Genomic DNA, 21660 nt, shown 5'->3' with positions numbered 1-21660 from the left:
TTAAACTGTTAGCAAACACACTTACTTTACTGTCTGTTGCGTCAGTAAACTTAAGAAGGGAATGCCATGCCTCGTCCACATTATTTATAAGTTTACTCAGTTCTTCCTTACATTCCTCTTTGTTCTTGCTATCATGCTCCAAAATTCGATAAAGGCGACAATAAGCAACACCTCGGCGGTACAAGCTTTCAATTAGTGCTTGCTTCTGGCGCTCCATTGCACTGAAACATTACAAACCCAGACTCCAATGACAAATCTCCTGCACTAACAGTTACTGCAATCTTTTTTTTGTGAATACCAATACAGTTCTTGACTAAACAACAGCTCATAAATTCGACCAAACAAGACTATTAGTCTTGATTTTGAGGCACACTATATGAATTTTTTCAACAGAGGTTATGATTAGAAGGAGATTATTTTAAACATTGTGCTTATTTTGAAGCAACTGCACAAAATAAGAATATTACGATTACGCTTTGTTCACTTTTAGTATAAACAAAGGGTTACCTCCTTATACATGGCAGGAATGTGGTTCAATACTTCATGTGATTTTCACATGACTATGAATATTATAGTGCCTATCTCTTACAGCAACAAGCCCACTTAAATAGACAGTTAAACTTTCAAACTATTATAGAAATAACACCACTGGTCAGAATGACAAAGTTGCAATGGATTATTATAAGAGAAGGGGGGAAATGTATGGCAGACGGAAAAAAATAGTGTGAAAATTGATCACTAGATGGCGCTGTGTGTGTCAGAATACGTAAATTAAAACACCTGTCATGCGCATGACCCATTGAAGTTGGTATAAACATGCCGGCTACATGGCTTTTCCTCCTTTCACATCTGCGACATTCACCATGACTGTCTCAATGCAGGATCGTGCTATGCCTGTAAAGCTGTATTACAAGAATGATGACTGTGCACACATCGCTCTGCAGAAGTTCTGGACACTGAAGGGTTTGGAAAAAAGGCATTGGTCTGATGACAGCCATGGGTCTGGAGAAAATGATTCAGAAATTTGAAAAGACGGGTTCTTTTGTTGTGCAACCTGGTAGAGGGAGGAAACAAATTGATTCGACGTCAGTGGAAGCAGTGGCCACAGCAATGCAGGAGGCGGCAAGTGGTGGTGTGCAAACATGTAGTGCATGGAGAATTGCCCGAACATTGGACGTACCCACCAGCACGGTGTGTAAAATCCTACAAACCATCCTTCTTTGCTGTCCACTCAAAATTACTCACGTGCACGAGTTGCTTCCTGTTGACCTGCCAGCAAGAAACCTTTGCTTTAGAATTTCTTGCTTGAATGGAAGTGGACAATGATTGGCTGTGGAAGATTTTGTGGGCAGATGAATCCCACTTCCATCTGACAGGATACGTCAATACACAATTGTCAAATATGCGCAATGGAAAATCCACACACAAATCAACCAATGCCACTTCATCCTGAAAAGGTCACTGTGTGTTGCAGGTTTACAGCATCATTTATCATTGGGCCATATTTTTTCAAAGAGACTGGTGCTTATGGTCCTGTTACCTGTACCTTCAGTAGTAAGTGCTACAAGTGTATTTTGCACAATCAAGTCATTCCAGCTCGCAAATAGCATAGACGAGATCATTTTTATGCAAGATGGCACATCTCTGCACATTGCAAATCCAGTTAAGCATCTGCTGAAGCACCATTTCGGAAATGCTAGAATTATCAGCTGCCATTTCCCTACAGCCTGGCTGGCCCGACCACCTGATCTTAATCCATGTGACTTCTGGCTGTGAGGCTATCTGAAAGATGATGTGTTCAGTGTTCCGATTGCACTCTCTGCTGCATTGAAGGCACGCATTGCACAACACATTCTGAACGTGACCCCGGAAACACTTCGATCAGTTGTGGAACGTGCTGTTTCTCGATTTCAACTTGTTGCAGAAAATGGTGGACAGCGTACTGAACACGTTTTGCGCCAGTCACATGGAAATTAATAATCCGATTTGATTTTGACTAATGCTTTTTATATGGTGTTTGGCCTCAGGACAATTAAAAACCGATTTTTGCCATATGACCTTGCCATGGTTGATGGGCTTATGTAACTAACAGTATCCCACCTGTACACCCATGCACACTGAGTAGTACAGTTTGTTTAATGTCAAACATACACCTTAGGCATTGTTGTATGATTCATTTGTCATTTGTAGTTGATCACTATTAAATTATAATGCTTACAGCGCCATCTATTGCTACATTTTGTAACTATTTATTTTTCTTCTGCTATACATTTTCCATCTTCTCCGATAATATTTTGTTGCAATTTGACATCATTCTGACCAGTGGTGTTATTTCTACAGTGGTTTGAAAGTTTAATTATAATCATCCTGTATTTCAACATTCTGTCTCCTGCTAAAAGTGTGATGGTTTTGCACAGACTGCATGATGTAGCTTATGGAAATTTAGTCACTGCCACTTGAAAGAAGGATATGACAACTAAACATTTCAGTCATAAGAGGTCCACTACAATTTTTGGATGGATAGATGAGTGGTACAGTTGACATACTACTTCATTAAAGTCATGTGTTGCACAATGTATTTAGGATCGACGAATGATAATCATGGACTGCAAAATAAAATTTGATTATTTAATGCAATTTGGAAGTTGGGCAAGTGTGCTGACCATGGATTTTCGCTGTATGTGCACGTTAACCAAAAAGCAATGGAGATGGTACTGCTATTGTGTGTAGCGATGCTGGCGGCGGCTCGCGTTTGGCCACACTTACTGTTCTTGATGTTTTTCCTGTGCCATGGACCCCCCACCTCGGAGTTTGCTGGCCTCCATGGAAGACCAAGGCCATGCCAATGCAAGAAAAAGTCATAGAACAAAAGAAGTTCAAGTTATCAGGGCCAGCTATGAACTGTGACTATGATCATGGCTAATCTATTTGAGGTACACTTGTCAAGCAGACAAAGAATATTGTATGAATTTTTTTCCTGAATGTAAAAAGTTTCTAGTTTACGAAAGAAAGTCAGTGATAAAAGGGATACATGGTATAGATCAGGGCTTCACAACGTACGTGCTCGCGGAGCAAGCTGTGAGCAGCAAGGCGCGAGCACGGAGCAGCGCGAGCACGCTACCCCCACTACCGGACCAGAGCGGAGAGTGGGGAGAGTCACGTGGTGCACACAACAGCTGCCGTCAGTCAATGTAAATCCGTGGCCTCCTGCAGGGATATCACTCACGAATTATTACTGCGACAAATGAAACAAATAAAGGAGAATGTACACTTGCCACATATATTAGCTTAGTGTATGCCACTACATTCGTATTAATTTGTGAACTATTAAACAATAAAAGGTGTCACTGAAGTGTGGGATTCTCTGTTATCTTGTACTTTTTGCCCTTTATAATTGCGTCTATGTTCAGAGTAATTGTTCTTGTGCATCGTAGGCGCAGCGTGCAGTTTAAATTTCGATCAGACAATGCGTTTCTCAGGCGCGTCTTGTTACATTTCATTGCAGAGAACAGTTGTTCACAAACATACGTGGAACCAACATTGATATTATTGTAGCCGCCAGTTTGTGCAAACGAGGAAATGTATCCTGAGGGAAGTGTCTGTAGAATTCCAAAATGTTTTTCTTGTTCTGAAATTTGTCTCTGTATTCTCTTTCACACTGCAGGTCAATAATTTCTAGTTGCAGCTCAGGACGAATCTCTTCAATATTCGCTGAATAAGGAGAGAACAGATCAAAATCACTGTCTAGTGCTGTCAGATCTTGAAAGCGTTGATCAAATTCTTCCTTAAGGGCAACTAAACTATGTGAATAACGTTCACAGTCTTTGTGAACATCTTGCATGGATGATAATTTAGGAAAATGAGCTAGATTTCCTGTTTCCAGCTGACTCACCCAAAGTGTCAATTTCATTTTAAAAGCTCGTACTCTATCTATGAAGTGAGTAATTAGCAGATCTTTACCTTGTAGTGAAATGTTCAAAGCATTCAGATGGCTAGTTAAATCTGCTAAGAATGCGAGATCACATTTCCATGAAGGCTCTTTCAATTCAGGAACACACATGTTATTTATTTCCATGAACATATTTATCTCGTCTAATAGGCAAAAAAATCGATTTAATAATTCGCCACGACTAAGCCAGCGGACCTCGCTGTAATAAGGCAGGCTACCACACTGACTTTCTACATCCTCAAGAAAGCTTTTAAATTGCCTGTGTTGTAGCCCATGCTTCCTTCTATAATTGGTTGTACGAACAACAACACTCATCACATTTTTTAGAGTGATACTCTTTGCACATAAGTTTTCCTGGTGGATCACACAGTAAACGCCCCATATTTCATTCGGAACGGTCAGTTTCTGCATTTTCTCCTTCAACAGCGCAACGAAACCTGATTTTTTCCCTGTCATCACTGGTGCACCGTCTGTAGACACTGAAACTAAAGAATTCCACGACAATTCTATATTTTCAACACTTTCTTCAATACTACTTAAAATACCTCCGGTTGTAGTGTTCTTCATGGCTACTACATCGAGGAGCTCCTCCCTCACATGAAGATCTCTTTTAATACCTCTAATAAATATGGCAAGTTGCGCTGTTCCAGTGATATCAACACTTTCGTCCAGAGCTAGAGAATAAGCCATAAAATCTTTACAGATATTTGCAAGCTGGCTCTGGACGTCGTCTGACATGTCCTGTATGCAACGCATAATGGTCATGTTAGATAATGGCACAATCCGAAACTGTTCAACTTGAGATGGACACAAATGTTCCGCTGCAACTACCAAACATTCTTTTATTAAATCGCCATCAGTGAAGGGGCGCAGGGATTTTGCTAAAAGGAAAGCAATTTTGTAACTCACTCTGAGAGCTGCCTCAGTTGATCTTTCTTCGTCGTCCAGATCTTCTTCAGATAGCTTTCTTTTAAGTTTAATAACTTCCTGTGCACGATCTGGTCCATCACATTTTCCACTTCCGTAGTCTTTCGCATGGTACGACATATAATGTCGCTGCAAATTAAATTTCCTAAAGAGTTCTGCATTTTGTGACATACTAAACATTTTGCAACACCATCTTTTTCTGTAAACAGATACAATTCCTCCCAACTGCGAAAGCATGGTTGGGGTTACACAATGGCGACTTGACATGATTCTTAACCAGCAAAGTGACTGTTAGAGCTGTCTTAGTACTTTAAACGTTACACAGTCGGCGTGATTTCAATAGGCAAGCTGCGGCCCTATTCAAACGTGTGCGCACATTTCCCCTCCCTCCCCGCCCTCCCTGTTCAGCGACCTTGCACCTGCTCGCGAGCACGTGCCTGAGCAGACGCGAGTACTCGCGCTCAAAACCGGCCAGTTGTTAAGCCCTGGTATAGATGGACACTAATTTGAAGGGAGGTGCCGGGGGAGGGGGGTAGAAACCTACTGTCCAGCTAATGTATTGCATTACTCAGCAAAAGTGTCATGGAGGTACCTAGGAAACATTGCAATGGATGGATTGATTGACTGGGTTAAAAGGGACCAAACTACGAGGTCACTGGTCCATCAGTTTATTACGTTTCAAGCTGTAGTCCAGAAAAAGAAGACTGAGCATCCAGCACGATGGAGGTCAGAAAAGAGATTCTGGACAGTCACATGCAGTGGATGTTGAGGGTAGCACTGGTCAATAACCTGAAGACTGCTCAGGGAATCACTGCTGATTAAAACGTCTTGTTGGTGCAAGAACAAATATGACAAAGGGCTCAAGAGATCGCCACTGATTCTGAAGTGAACACACTGCATCTGTCCAGCAGAGAGGGAAGTTCACTGTATCTTGCATGTTTGTAGGCAAAACCAGTTCGTTCATCAAGTGTAGAGCCATCAAAGTCTACCAATTTTGAACCTGAAGATGCATCAAGGATAGTCAGGAATAGTTGGCAAAAAATCAAGGCATCATTAGAGTCTTTCAGCTCAAAGGATCGGTTGAGACAGATCCAAGCACAAGGTACACACTATGTGGGCATGTGCGATTGTTCCCCGACAAGAGGTGACAGAGAGAGAGAGAGAGAGAGAGAGAGAGAGAGAGAGAGAGAGAGAGAGAGAGAGAGAGAGAGTGTGTGTTGGAGCGCGCGCCATCATTTGGGGAGGGGGGGGGGGTTTGTTCAGAACAGAGAGACTGTATGCAAACTGCAATCATGACTCGTCTCCCAGGCTGCTGCTGTGGGATGTGGATCTCTCTTCCTGGAGAAAGGGCAAACATATATCACATAGTTGGACAGCAGTTGTTAGTGCCTGGTGTGTAGTGGAGGGTCCCAACCTCGACGAGTAGGCTGTTTGCAGGGCTGGCACGAAAAGAACATGTCTCAAGTCTGACCTCACAATGGTGCATCGGATGCAGCATTTGCAATGCTGAAGACGATGCTGCGCCATAATGCCAGACTCCCATAATGAAGATGGAACAGGATCAGAGCTTTGTAAAACCACAAAAGTGTGGAGCAGTCTGTCCCCCAGCTGGGGTTATGGAGACAGTGAAGAGTATTAAGGTGCAACCAGCATGTTTGTGTAAGTTGGCAAAGATGGGGATGCCACATAAACGAGGCATCAAAGACCAGTCCCAAATGATAAGACTCCACCATATTGAGCAGTTGGTCATCAAGGTAGAGTTCTGGGTGTGGATGGATCAAATGACAGCGACAGAAGAACATGATGCATGAAAACCAGCAGCCACACAAAAATCATTAGCATATGGAATAGACGACACTGTAGATCACATAACTTCAGCTAGACGATTCATAACTACCAGAAAAAGGGTCACCCTCAATACAGAGCTCTGCAGGATCCCATTCCCTTGTGTACGTGGAGTACCATGGGAAGCAACAACTTGGATCGGGAAGTATGGTGTGACAAGAAATTCTGGACAATAATCGGGAGTGGACCATGGCACGCCATTCATGTAGGGTAATGAGGATGAGGGGACCTCATGTGGTGTCTTAAGCCTTTTGCAAATCAAAGAAGATAGCAATAAGGTGTTGACTGCAGGTGAAAGCTGACTGTTTAGCAGACCCCATGCAGACCAAATTTTCAGCAGTAGAAATCCACATCATCCTATGGCACAAGTCAAGTAATATGCAACCTATATGGTTGCTGAACCGTATGAGACTTCGATCCCGACCATCCACTTGGCTCTGTACCAAAGTACCACTGTCAGTTTTGTTGCAGATGCTACAGGTGGTGAGCTCCAACTTCATCTCACAAACAAGACCAATTGTCTTTACTGCTTCAGCTAGCTGTCTGGAAACAGAGTGAATCTCTTCCTGTCTAAGGTGACATGCATCATTAGTACTGACTGTGGTCTTCATGGCGTCCAGAGCAGCCTTTCCACATCTGGACTGTCCAAAAATTACAAACCAAGTGCACTCACTATCAGCACCAAAAAGACCATCCAATGGAAAGGTAGAGGGGGGGGGGGGGGGGGGGGAAAGGATAGTATAGGCCCCACGGTGGCCAAGCATATTGTCACAAAAAGAGATGTGAGCTCCTGGGAGGGGGGTACAATTTTTGTTCCAGCATGGGTCGTCACATACAGGGAGAAGTTCTGAATCACACTCTTCTGACAAATGGATATGCTCGTTTACTGACCCAGGCATTTCTACACTCTGGCATCTTATATTCCTAAAAGTGGGAACTTCTCTATTTTCAAAAGTGGTTACCTATCTATTTTCAAAAGTGGCTTGATTAGAAGCTCCATGTAATGTAACCACTATGAAAATGGAACTGATTTTATAACAGCTGTTGTAAATAATATAATGAAACTAGAAGAGAGATATGATGGAGCTTGAATTATGCACAACAGAAAGTCTTGCACTTGTATTGAAAGTGTCAGTGCAGTCACATTTTTAATCATACACAATTCTCATTATTTCCAGATAGTTTCAGAGCTTGTGATAATATCTTACAATACTAGTCGATAGCATTTGTCTGTTTCCATGAGCCCAACTTGAGGCAGGACTCAAGATGTTATTGTCACCGTTACGCCTTATCAGTTCCAAACAAATGTAGGTAGTTTTCCATTCCACAACAGGTCCGCAATGAATATGTGATGATTAACAAAACTTGGCGCCTGCCTGTGACTCTAACCCGGATTTCCTTTTTTCACAAACAACATTTGCCCTAACCATTACACTATCTGATCACACCACCGGAAGTTCATTTCTGAACATTGGGGAAGTAATGTCATTTTATTCTCATTGCATTTATCCACTCCAAATAACAGAGGGAAACATTCCACGTGGAAAAAATATATCTAAAAAGAAAGATGATGAGACTTACCAAACAAAAGCGCTGGCAGGTCGATAGACACACAAACAAACACAAATATACACACAAAATTCAAGCTTTCGCAACAAACTGTTGCCTCATCAGGAAAGAGGGAAGGAGAGGGAAAGACGAAAGGATGTGGGTTTTAAGGGAGAGGGTAAGGAGTCATTCCAATCCCGGGAGCGGAAAGACTTACCTTAGGGGGAAAAAAGGACAGGTATACACTCGCACACACACATATCCATCCACACATACCTGGCAAAAACAGAAGGAGGAAATAAGACGACAGAGGGAAACATTCCACGTGGAAAAATATATCTAAAAAGAAAGATGATGAGACTTACCAAACAAAAGCGCTGGCAGGTCGATAGACACACAAACAAACACAAATATACACACAAAATTCAAGCTTTCGCAACAAACTGTTGCCTCATCAGGAAAGAGGGGAAGGAGAGGGAAAGACGAAAGGATGTGGGTTTTAAGGGAGAGGATAAGGAGTCATTCCAATCCCGGGAGCGGAAAGACTTACCTTAGGGGGAAAAAAGGACAGGTATACACTCGCACACACACACATATCCATCCACACATACAGACACAAGCAGACATCTGCAGACATCTGCAGACATCTGCTTGTGTCTGTATGTGTGGATGGATATGTGTGTGTGTGCGCGCGCGAGTGTATACCTGTGGATGGATATGTGTGTGTATGTGTGCGAGTGTATACCTGTCCTTTTTTCCCCCTAAGGTAAGTCTTTCCGCTCCCGGGATTGGAATGACTCCTTACCCTCTCCCTTAAAACCCACATCCTTTCGTCTTTCCCTCTCCTTCCCTCTTTCCTGATGAGGCAACAGTTTGTTGCGAAAGCTTGAATTTTGTGTGTATATTTGTGTTTGTTTGTGTGTCTATCGACCTGCCAGCACTTTTGTTTGGTAAGTCTCATCATCCTTCTTTATATATATATAACAGAGGGAAACATTCCACGTGGAAAAAATATATCTAAAAAGAAAGAAAGTGATGAGACTTACCAAACAAAAGCACTGGCAGGTCGATAGACACACAAACAAACACAAACATACACACAAAATTCTAGCTTTCGCAACAAACGGTTGCTTCGTCAGGAAAGAGGGAAGGAGAGGGAAAGATGAAAGGAAGTGGGTTTTAAGGGAGAGGGTAAGGAGTCATTCCAATCCCGGGAGTGGAAAGACTTACCTTAGGGGGAAAAAAGGACGGGTATACACTCGCACACACACACATATCCATCCGCATATACACAGACACAAGCAGACATTTGTAAAGGCAAAGAGTTTGGGCAGAGATGTCAGTCGAGGCGAAAGTACAGAGGCAAAGATGTTGTTGAATGACAGGTGAGGTGCGAGTGGCGGCAACTCGAAATTAGCGGAGATTGAGGCCTGGCGGATAACGAGAAGAGAGGATATACTGAAGGGCAAGTTCCCATCTCCGGAGTTCGGATAGGTTGGTGTTGGTGGGAAGTATCCAGATAACCCGGACGGTGTAACACTGTGCCAAGATGTGCTGGCTGTGCACCAAGGCATGTTTAGCCACAGGGTGATCCTCATTACCAACAAACACTGTCTGCCTGTGTCCATTCATGCGAATGGACAGTTTGTTGCTGGTCATTCCCACATAGAATGCATCACAGTGTAGGCAGGTCAATTGGTAAATCACGTGGGTGCTTTCACACGTGGCTCTGCCTTTGATCGTGTACACCTTCCGGGTTACAGGACTGGAGTAGGTGGTGGTGGGAGGGTGCATGGGACAGGTTTTGCACCGGGGGCGGTTACAAGGATAGGAGCCAGAGGGTAGGGAAGGTGGTTTGGAGATTTCATAGGGATGAACTAACAGGTTACGAAGGTTAGGTGGACGGCGGAAAGACACTCTTGGCGGAGTGGGGAGGATTTCATGAAGGATGGATCTCATTTCGGGGCAGGATTTGAGGAAGTCGTACCCCTGCTGGAGAGCCACATTCAGAGTCTGGTCCAGTCCCGGAAAGTATCCTGTCACAAGTGGGGCACTTTTGTGGTTCTTCTGTGGGGGATTCTGGGTTTGAGGGGATGAGGAAGTGGCTCTGGTTATTTGCTTCTGTACCAGGCCGGGAGGGTAGTTGTGGGATGCGAAAGCTGTTGTCAGGTTGTTGGTGTAATGTTTCAGGGATTCCGGACTGGAGCAGATTCGTTTGCCACGAAGACTTAGGCTGTAGGGAAGGGACCGTTTGATGTGGAATGGGTGGCAGCTGTCATAATGGAGGTACTGTTGCTTGTTGGTGGGTTTGATGTGGACGGACGTGTGAAGTTGGCCATTGGACAGGTGGAGGTCAACGTCAAGGAAAGTGGCATGGGATTTGGAGTAGGACCAGGTGAATCTGATGGAACCAAAGGAGTTGAGGTTGGAGAGGAAATTCTGGAGTTCTTCTTCACTGTGAGTCCAGATCATGAAGATGTCATCAATAAATCTGTACCAAACTTTGGGTTGGCAGACCTGGGTAACCAAGAAGGCTTCCTCTAAGCGACCCATGAATAGGTTGGCGTACGAGGGGGCCATCCTGGTACCCATGGCTGTTCCCTTTAATTGTTGGTATGTCTGGCCTTCAAAAGTGAAGAAGTTGTGGGTCAGGATGAAGCTGGCTAAGGTAATGAGGAAAGAGGTTTTAGGTAGGGTGGCAGGTGATCGGCGTGAAAGGAAATGCTCCATCGCAGCGAGGCCCTGGACGTGCGGAATATTTGTGTATAAGGAAGTGGCATCAATGGTTACAAGGATGGTTTCCGGGGGTAACAGATTGGGTAAGGATTCCAGGCATTCAAGGAAGTGGTTGGTGTCTTTGATGAAGGATGGGAGACTGCATGTAATGGGTTGAAGGTGTTGATCTACGTTCTGTGGGGGCTTGGTAACCAGCTACAATGGGGAGGCCAGGATGATTGGGTTTGTGGATTTTACGAAGAAGGTAGAAGGTTGGGGTGCGGGGTGTCGGTGGGGTCAGGAGGTTGATGGAGTCAGGTGAAAGGTTTTGCAGGGGACCTAAGGTTCTGAGGATTCCTTGAAGCTCCGCCTGGACATCGGGAATGGGGTTACCTTGGCAAACTTTGTATGTGGTGTTGTCTGAAAGCTGACACAGTCCCTCAGCCACATACTCCCGACGATCAAGTACCACGGTCGTGGAACCCTTGTCCGCCGGAAGAATGACGATGGATTGGTCAGCCTAATTCAGTAGTTAACCTTTCCTCCAAACCTCTCTCCCAATCCGAAACCTCTGTCCTATCCAAAGGCCTCACCTTCAGCCCCACTCCCAGATTCAACCAAACAGCCCTCGTCAAAGATTTACTGTCCTACACCCGTACTCTCTGCTGGAAATATCACTTTGCCACGAAGAAAAATGATCCTAATCCTACTCCTAATGATCCAACTCCCCAAGACACCATCCAAATTGAACCCTGCCTGGAAGAGTTCCGTCCTCCGTCACAGCGGGACCCACCTCCTCTTCCTCAAAACACTGTCTGCCTGTGTCCATTCATGCGAATGGACAGTTTGTTGCTGGTCATTCCAACATAGAATGCGTAGGGAAGGGACCGTTTGATGTGGAATGGGTGGCAGCTGTCATAATGCAGGTACTGTTGCTTGTTGGTGGGTTTGATGTGGACGGACGTGTGAAGCTGGCCATTGGACAGGTGGAGGTCAACATCAAGGAAAGTGGCATGGGATTTGGAGTAGGACCAGGTGAATCTGATGGAACCAAAGGAGTTGAGGTTGGAGAGGAAATTCTGGAGTTCTTCTTCACTGTGAGTCCAGATCATGAAGATGTCATCAATAAATCTGTACCAAACTTTGGGTTGGCAGGCCTGGGTAACCAAGAAGGCTTCCTCTAAGCGACCCATGAATAGGTTGGTGTACGAAGGGGCCATCCTGGTACCCATGGCTGTTCCCTTTAATTGTTGGTATATCTGGCCTTCAAAAGTGAAGAAGTTGTGGGTCAGGATGAAGCTGGCTAAGGTAATGAGGAAAGATGTTTTAGGTAGGGTGGCAGGTGATCGGCGTGAAAGGAAGTGCTCCATTGCAGCGAGGCCCTGGACGTGCGCGCGCGCACACACACACACACACACACACACACACACACACACACACACATAACATTAACACACATGAAATGGCACACTTATTTTCATTTTCTAAGCTTTATTCACTCATATTACAGGTTAAAAATTCTTAATTACACACTGTCTGTATACCCTGTCAACAACATGATGCAAATTTGTGAGGATTTTACTTAATGTGAAGTTTGTTCTTTGTCAAAATTACATCATCACAATATATGCATGCCCCACTGAAGGGAAATCTCTCAAAACATTGAGCCTTACAAAGTGCACATATGTAATTTATTTTCAACTTCTTCGGTGCATCACGTGCAGCTAAAAACACAAATTTTGGTTTGACTTCTTAATTTTATTCAGCGTATTGATATTTAGACCTACTCCCTACCCTTCTGTTTATACCAACAAAAGATTCAAGAAGCCATAGGCCGTACTTTAGCTGATGTGGCCTCAGTGGTTTCCAACTAGATTCTCCTCTCCAGTCTCAATCATAATAGTACTTCTAGTTACTACTTACTCAGAAACTTGTGAGCCACAAACTTATAAAAAATTTCTTACTGTAAGAAAATGGATATAATGATGTATGTGTCTGATTCTAGTGGTCCTGTATAACATTGAAATGGTATGTTACCAACTATGACCAATCAGAATTTCATTTTGCATATCATTGATAGTGAAGACCATTATCAGAATTGTACTTACGTTTTAACTTTTGCTGCATCTGGACGGTTATCATTCTTTGCGCCAAAATAAGCAAGCAATTGAATGTCATCAATTTTACTAATGATGATATCAGATATCTCAAGAACCTTATGTGCTAATCTGGAAACTTCCTCTGTTTGTTCTATGGATTCCAGACTTGGCAGCTGTTTTTTGTTTTCTGCTGGGTCCAGTGCTTGGAGCATTGCTGTGTACACAGGTAGATGATCTGGGTATGATGATTTCAATTCTTCATACAAGCTGTTTGCTTTGTCTCCAGGGTCTGCACAGGAAAGTAACAACTGCTACAGAAAATTGGATCATTTTCAACATAAAATTTCTATCTTTTCAACTGATCTTGCAATAATGCCAACTAAAAGCAAATACAAGAAATTTTTATGCCCACCAGTCGGTCAGGTAATCAGTAAAATTAAATGTAAAAACAATGTACAATGTACAGTCACTTTCTCTGCTCTTAACTTTTATTGGTTCTTGTGATAATTAGATGAACTGAAAGAAAACAGTGTACCTCTCAAGAGACTGAGTAGACCCAGAAGGTGGCCACTGTAATTGCAGCCAAAACACTGCTTTCATCGGTGACAGCTATTTACAATACAATGCGATATCACATCCAGAAAACTTTTATGTAACGTGTGACGAAGCAAGCTAGGATATTTTTATTTCCCTTCTTGTTTTTCCTTCTGCCTCCTTAATTTGTTTTGTTACTTTTAACTAATTACCATTAACATACGTGAGTATAATATGCATTTTCATAAAAGAGAAAGGTTGGCCCTCAGTTTTGTGCTTAGTTTTAGGTATGTAACTGATTTTCTAATCTGTTTCGACTATGCCTAGTTAGTATCTTTTGCTCTAGGGTGAAATCAGTAATTGATTCGTAACTTAAATTCTACTGTTGACATATAAACAAATATAAATTCTGTACTAATTATAAACATTTGGAGGAACAACTAATACTATTCTTAAAGTATTTATTTGACTCTCGAAAACATGTTAGCAAAGCCAGCTCTTAATTAATCCCAAAGTAATTTCCAGTTTCATCAAAAGAGTACTGTGTGTGTGTGTGTGTGAAATGATGAAATACCCTCTCCCTTAAAACCCACATCCTTTTGTCTTTCCCTCTCCTTCCCTCTTTCCTGACGAAGCAACCATGGGTTGCGAAAGCTTGAATATTTGTGTGTGTGTGTGTGTGTGTGTGTGTGTGTGTGTGTGTGTGTGTGTGTGTGTGTGTGCGCGCGCGTGTTTTATTGTGTCTATCAACATACCAGCGCTTTCTTGTTTGGTAAGTTACAGAATATATATTTCATCATTTAAACAAATAATTCGGCCTAACCCTTGCAGTAGAAGAAACTGTTAAAAAAGAACCAATTTTTCAATGTACTCAGTTAATTTAATGAGTTAAGTTTTAATAGTAATTTCTGTAAATTTAACTTTGAGCAATGCGTAGTTTCAGCATCTATTTTTGTGAGGATGTGTAAGGGCCTGATTTTTGGTCCTGAGACAGTCAGTGCACGGCTGAGTTTCAGACGAGAAACTTGTGTTGGCTAGAACAACAACAATGCTTCAACTTAACTGTGGAATAAGTGTTCACAATTAGGCAGTGTATAAAAACAATAACAGTGTCTGCTCCATAGGTACCTTTTTATTCTTCAAGATCTGTGAACTTTGTGGATAGGTTTTTACTGCTTGTTGATGTACAACAGTAAACTATTGTAGCAGTATGGGTATGTTCACCAGCAAACTGTTTATGTGGCTTATCGAAAGTTAAATGATAGTGCACGTTCCATATTAAATGTGTATTATTGGGGGGTTGTGAACAGTGCAAGTAAAAACATGTAAAACGCAAATGTGCACCTTTCGGCTACATCATTTAGAGCAGTCAGTGTTCAGTGTAAGTAAAATAATGGAGCTGACAGACATGATTAATGAAAAAAAGATAACTATATACAAACAAATACAAAAAAATGTGGTGTAACTGTATTTATGATCTAATTTTGAACTAGGCAGCATCGGGTACTGTGTACACTGTGCAATTCATGACACTGCAGCTGGGCATTTGCCACAGAAAACCTTAATCAGGATGGCCGGACGCAAGTTTGAACTGTTGTCCTCCCGAATGCAAGTCCAATGTGCAAACCACTGTGCCACCACGCTCAGTATAAGTTGTATTCACAACAAAGGGTTCTGTGCTTATTTCTGGGGTTTGATAGTGCAAGAACAGCAATGTTATTTGACAGCATGTCTGTACCTGTTTATGATTTGAGGTGGGGTTTCAAAATGTCCCAAATGTTTTAAAACAAATTAAATTACCACAAAAAACTACAATTTACAAAGGCATTACAATAGTATCTCTCTCAAGGATTTTTTATATTAGAAGGCAATGAGCAGACAGCTGAAGTGCAAACGTAACAAAGTATTGTTGAGCTATGTGAGTGACATAAGCATTCATGATGTAAAAACCAATAATATCAGTAGAAAGTATATTTATGTTTTCAGGACTAATACTGAATGACTGGCTTGTCTGCCTAAGAACAGTAGCTTTCCATACCACAAAACATTATGCAATTTCTCTGACAGTTAATTTCTATAAATATTGGTCCTTCTATCAATAGAAATTCTACAGGTTGGTTGGTTTAGAAGGGGGGAGGGGGGGGGGGGGGGGGGAAGGACCAAACTGCTACGTCATCAGCCCCTCGTTCCAATTAAAATAAGCCCACAAGGGTGGGAGTAAAATAATTGAGATGTACAAAACACAGCTGGAAGAAAGAAGAAAACCACCTGAATGACAGACGGCCAACAAACACTAAAATGGACAAAATCGGACAAGAAAACCACAAAGAGATGCAAGAAACATGTAGTAGAGATCAAAACAAGAGAGCAGATTACAATGGCTGGCTGACCATGAGTATAAAAAGGAGAAGCCAGCCACTGTGCAACACATTAAAACCTCCATCCTAAAAGCACTACAGGGGAGGACACATAGGGACAAATGACATGCGCTAAAACTTGGATCAAATGATAAAACCCACCCTCATGAATAAAACATAAAACTAAAGCTGCTGTTAAGGTATTGTCGCCCAACACCAAAGGCAGGGTGTTGCGAAAGTTGAAAGTCTCCCGCAGAGCGGCTAAAAGTGGGCAGTCCAGCAAGAGGTGGATGGCCATCATTAGTGAGCCAAAGCGACACTGAGGTGGGTCCTCGCAATGGAGGAGGTAACCATGGCCAATGCGGAGCCGGCAGAGGACCACTAATTCCCTGCAAGAGGACCGCATGGAAGACTTCCACATATTCGTAGTCTCCTTAATTACATGCAGTTTGTTGTGCATACTGTTATGCCATTCCGTCTCCCAAAGCCGAAAAACCCTGCGACGTAAGTCAGAATGCAGGTCAGTTTCAGAGATGCCCATCTCCAGAAGCGGTTTCCGCATAGCCTGTCGACAAGTTCATTGCCTGGGATTCCGACGTGTCCTGCAATCCACACAAACACCACTTAATGGCAGGACCATTCCAGGGCACAGATGGACTGCAGAATGGGCACTACCAAAGGATGCTGACGGTAGCACTGGTCGATAGCTTGTAGGCTGCTCAAGGAGTCAGTACACAGGAGAAATGACTCTCCAGGGCATGTGCGGATGTACTCAAGAGCACGAGAGATGGCCACCAGCTCTGCAGAGAAAACACTGCAGCCATCTGGCAAGGAGTGCTATTCAATATATCCTCCACAAATGTGTCTGCAAAGACTACGTGACCATCGGCCATCGAGCCGTCGGTGTAGAATACTTTGTGGCCCCAGTACATGTCGAGAATCGAGAAGAGGTGATAGTGGAGAGCCGCAGGGTTAATGGTGTCCTTAGGGCCATGCGAAAGGTCCAAAACGTTCTGTGGCCTAGGTGTACACCATGGAGGTGTACATGAATGGACCTTGAGGAGAGATGGTAACAGGAAGAACTCCAGTTCAGACAGAAGGGACCGGACGCTAAATGCAGTCGTAAACCGTGATTTGGGCCGCCGATGCGGGAGATGAACTGCCATGGTTGGGAAAAGGAGATGATAATTTGGATATGCAGGAGAACTACGAACGTGTGCAATGTAACTGGCGAGCAGTTGTGCCACCTAACCTTCAATGGAGGGACTCTGGCCTCCACCAGGACACTGGTCACCGGACTCATTCTAAAAGCTCCCGACACTAGATGAACGCCACAGTGGTGCACTGGGTCGAGTAAACGCAATGCTGAGAGTGCCGCCAAACCATAAACCACACTCCCATAAGCAAGGCAGGATTGAACAAGGGGTCTGTAGAGCTGCAGCAGCGTAGAGAGATCTGCACCCCAGCTGGTGTTGCTCAGGCAGTGGACGGTATTGAGGTGCTGCCAGCACTTTCACTTAAGTTGACGAAGGTGAGATAGCCAAGTCAATTGGGTGTCGATAACCAGTGCTAAGAATCAATATGCCTCCACTACAGTGAGTGGATCATCATTAAGGGAAAGTTTTGGTTCTGTATGAGCAGTGCGACGCTAACAGAAATGCACGACACATGACTTTGTGGCTGAAAACTGGAAGCCATGGGCTAAAGCCCATGTCTGCACCTTGTGAATGGCTCCCTGTAGGCGCCGTTCAGCAACACCAGTACTGGAAGAGCAGTATGAAATGCAGAAGTCACTCGCATACAGAGAAGGTGAGACCAACAGCCCTACAGCTCCTGCTAGACCATTAATAGCCACTAAAAACAGAGAGAGAACCAATATGGAGCCCTGCGGAACGCCATTCTCCTGAATGTGGAGGGGGATCTATGGGAGGAACCAACGCTCTTTAATTGCCTCAGCGACTTCCGGCGACCATCAAGGGACTTTCTTTCGCTGAGGGTACCCTAAGGAACGAGGGATCGCATTTTCCGCAGAAACGATTGTTGTGTGACCTGCTAAACAACAACATCGATGGCAGCATGTGGGGGAGATTCAGCAGCGACAGCAGAGGTGAAGGCTTCTCTGTCTGCCTTGTTTAACGCCCATCTGGGTACGTGTCAGTGGGCATGACTCCGGGGAGTGTCAGGAAGATGGGGAAGTGGTCACTATCACACAGATCATCAGGTACTCTCCAGTGGATAGATGGAAGAGGGCCAGGACTGTAAACCGAGAGATCAATGGCCGAATGTGTGCCATGTGCCACACTGCCAAACTGAGACAGTAAATTTTCGACCTCCCTACCTCAGCCAGTAAGCATGGCACCACCCCACAAGGGGTTATGCGCGTTACAATCTCCAAAAAGTAGCAAAGGTTTAGGGAGTTCATCAATCAGTGCAGCCAATACATTCAGGGGCACTGCACCATCTGGAGGAAGATATACATTGCAGACAGTTATTTTCTGCGTCGTCCTTATTCTGACAGCCACAGCTTCAAGAGGGATTTGAAGTGGCACAGTTTCACTACAGACTGAATTTAGGACATAAGCGCAAACTCCACCTGATGCTCAATTATAGTCACTACGGTTCCTGTAATATCCCTTATAGCTGCGGAGGGCACGGGTCCACATTGCTGGGAACCAGGATTCCTGAAGGGCAATGCAGAAAACAGGTGTAAAGCTTAACAGTTGCCGCAGCTCAGCCAGTTGGTGGAAAAATCTGCTGCAATTCCACTGGAGGATTATGTGATCATGAGACTGGGAAGGAGGATTATGTGATCGTGAGACTGGGAAGACATGAAACACTCAATGAGGCAATCTATGCCTCAGGGTCCCCTGCTGCCACCCAAAGAGTACCTGTGCGATCGACATCCATTGTGTCTGAGGGCCCAGCGAGGTCTAGGTCCCCAGCGGACGCCAGAATCTCCACCTCATCCTCAGACACAGAGCTTGTAGGTGGTGGTGTGGGTGCCACTGCAGTGCCTTGGTTCTTGGGGGTCTTTTTATCTTTAGGTTTCTCTCGCTGCTCCTTAGGTTTGTCTGGCTGAGAGGGCTTCACTGATTCAGTCTCAGGGACTGAGGAGGACCGTGAAGCCCTACAACCAGCTACCTATGGTTGCTTCAATCACTGGTAGGAACATGGGAAGGGAGAGACCCAAGGGATCCTTTCCTGTCGAGAGGAGCCGAAGGAGACTTACACTTCTCTGGCTGAGAAGTGGGGACTGACGTCCCCAATGGTTGGGGGGGGGGGGGGGGGGGGTTGTTGCTCCTGAAGTAGGTTGTGCAGGAGCAACAGGGAGGGAAGTACCCCCACCATCAATGGGGCAGGTGGAGTCTGACAGCTTAGAGCCTACAGTATGCGGTGGAACGGGAGATGGCAGAACCATTGTTGTGGCGGTGGCGCAGGTTGACATCATATGCACAGGATGTAGCCTATTTTCTCTTAGCCTGAGTGTAGGCCAGTCGATCCAGGGTCTTTTATTCCATTATTTTTCTGTCTTTCTGGAGAACCCTGCAGTCTGGCAAGCAAGGCGAATGGTGCTCTCCGCAGTTGAGATGGGAGGTGAGGCACAAGGAGTATTGGGATGTGATTGATGTCCACAATCACGACATGTGATGCTGGAAGCACAGTGGGAAGACATATGGCTGAACATCCAGCACTTAAAGCACCACATTGGGGGAGGGATATATGGCTTTACGTCACAGCAGTAGATCATCAACTTGAGCTTCTCGGGTAATGTGTCACCCTCGGCGGCCAAGATGAAGGCACCGTTGGCAACCTGTTTATCCCTCGGACCCCAGAGGAAGCACTGGATGAAATGGACACCTCGCCGCTCTAAATTGGTGCGCAGCTCATCGTCGCACTGCAAAAGAAGGTCACTGTGAAATATGATACCCTGGACCATATTTAAGCTCTTATGGGACATATTTGAAACAGAAACATCCCCCAGATTTTCACAGGCGAGTAATGCCTGTGACTGGGCAGAGGATGCTGTTTTGATCAAGACCGACCCTGACCGAATTTTGGAAAAGCCATCTACCACCCCAAACTTGTCCTCTAAATGCTCCACAAAAAAACTGAGGTTTCATTGACAAGAAAGATTCCCATCAACTCTCGTACATATGAGGTACAGGGGTGAATATGTGTTGCTGTCATTCTTAGCCTGGTGTTCCTCCCATGGTGTGGCCAAGGGGGAAGGGATAATGTACTACACTTCATGGCATGTCATCCGCCATGATACCACCCACTTCGACCAGGGGACCTCCCCACAGGCGCTACCCAGCCGCAGCAAAGGCCACCTGGCAGGATGGCCATTGCCGGGAGTCCCGATGACCCAGGGTGAAGGGCATCTACTACTTGGGGAGTTAACGGTGCAGGCATCAGCAAAGTGATCTCTGTGTGGTCAGGGGGCTACAATCAACAGGGTACATGGCAGCCCCACCACAATGGACTGGCTACCGTGCTGGATATCAGGCACAAATGAGCTAAGAAGTCCATTATCGTTGACAGCGCAGAAAGCGATACTGCACAGAGGATGGAGGAAAACGCACACAGGAGGGTGACACCTCACCCAACAGCTGGAGAATGAGCGGAACTGCAGATCCACGTCAATGAAGGATGTGAGAGGTCTCAGCACATGATGGACACTATGCATCATGTAAGGTGCCTTTACCCAATTGGCTCGCTCTTCGGGAAAATTTTGAAAAATAGAGGTCAAACCCTACAGGGGACCATCACATAAAGGCCAAAACTTATGAGACTCATTTTAGTTGCCTCTTACGACAGGCAGGAAAACCCTGGACCTATTGTAACCCCCGAACCCGCAAGGCGGGACGCGGGGTGCGGGGGCAGGGGGGGGGTTCTGCAGGATTAGTTTCTATGTCCAAATTATATTTTTTATAACAGAAAGCTGTGTTTGTTGCTTAAAGTAATGCTCTGTTCTCTGGTTGAGTGCATAAATTATTCTGATAACCCTCAATCAGTAATTTATAATCGTCACGTTGAAAGCAACCTCATAAACACATAATTACTGGACCTCATTTCATTGAAACTGACTTAACTGTGATAGACATTTTCAAACTTGTATAGTGCAATGCTGGTAAAGCAGTATTTCTCAATTTCCAAAAGAGCATTTGACTCAGTAACACATCTATACTTATTATCAAAGCATTTAAAGTTTCACAATATTTATTTTTTTCGAAGATATCGTTGTTAAGTGCGTACATGAAATTATATTCGTTTACAACTAACAGTAAGCAAATGCAAAATGTGGTTATACTTAAGAACGCTTACAGAAATACTTAGAAAGGAAGCAAAATCTGTTTCTTAAACTTATTTACAGTCTCAATGTGAAAAATATCCTTCAGTTATAACTCACCTAATCCCTATACATACTTTATGCAAAATAAATAATTATGTCTGTTATGTCAGGACGCGAAACCCACTGCTCAGTGCAATATTTGTCAGTAAATTAACGGATTATATTTCAAAGACGTTGAGGTTTTGAAAACTTTCTAGTGTTAACCTGCACGTGGAGATCTTTTTTACCAACATAATCCGTATCAGAAGAGCTGTATAACAAAGAGGAAATAGACGGCATGGAAGGCGAGTGTAAAACCTATGCGACTGCAGTACAGTCTGCATTTAAACAGTA

General features: G+C 44.1%; 1 protein-coding gene across 1 annotated transcript in view; it reads right to left on the bottom strand.

Annotated features, from left to right (window-relative positions):
* The window catches only part of LOC126253474 (tripeptidyl-peptidase 2), a 310223-nt gene that overhangs the window by 748 nt on the left and 287815 nt on the right, over nucleotides 1–21660 (bottom strand). The window contains exons 21-22 of the mRNA XM_049954832.1: nucleotides 13093–13372; nucleotides 26–221 (exon numbers count right to left, since the gene is read on the bottom strand). Of these exons, the coding sequence (XP_049810789.1) occupies nucleotides 26–221; nucleotides 13093–13372 (476 nt within the window). The remainder of the gene's footprint in view (nucleotides 1–25; nucleotides 222–13092; nucleotides 13373–21660) is intronic.

The sequence above is a fragment of the Schistocerca nitens genome, chromosome 4 (genome assembly GCF_023898315.1).
Source record: "Schistocerca nitens isolate TAMUIC-IGC-003100 chromosome 4, iqSchNite1.1, whole genome shotgun sequence".
Taxonomy (NCBI): Eukaryota; Metazoa; Arthropoda; class Insecta; order Orthoptera; family Acrididae; genus Schistocerca; species Schistocerca nitens.
The sequence above is the reverse complement of the archived record's forward strand: the minus strand, read 5'-3'. Positions and strand labels throughout refer to the sequence as shown.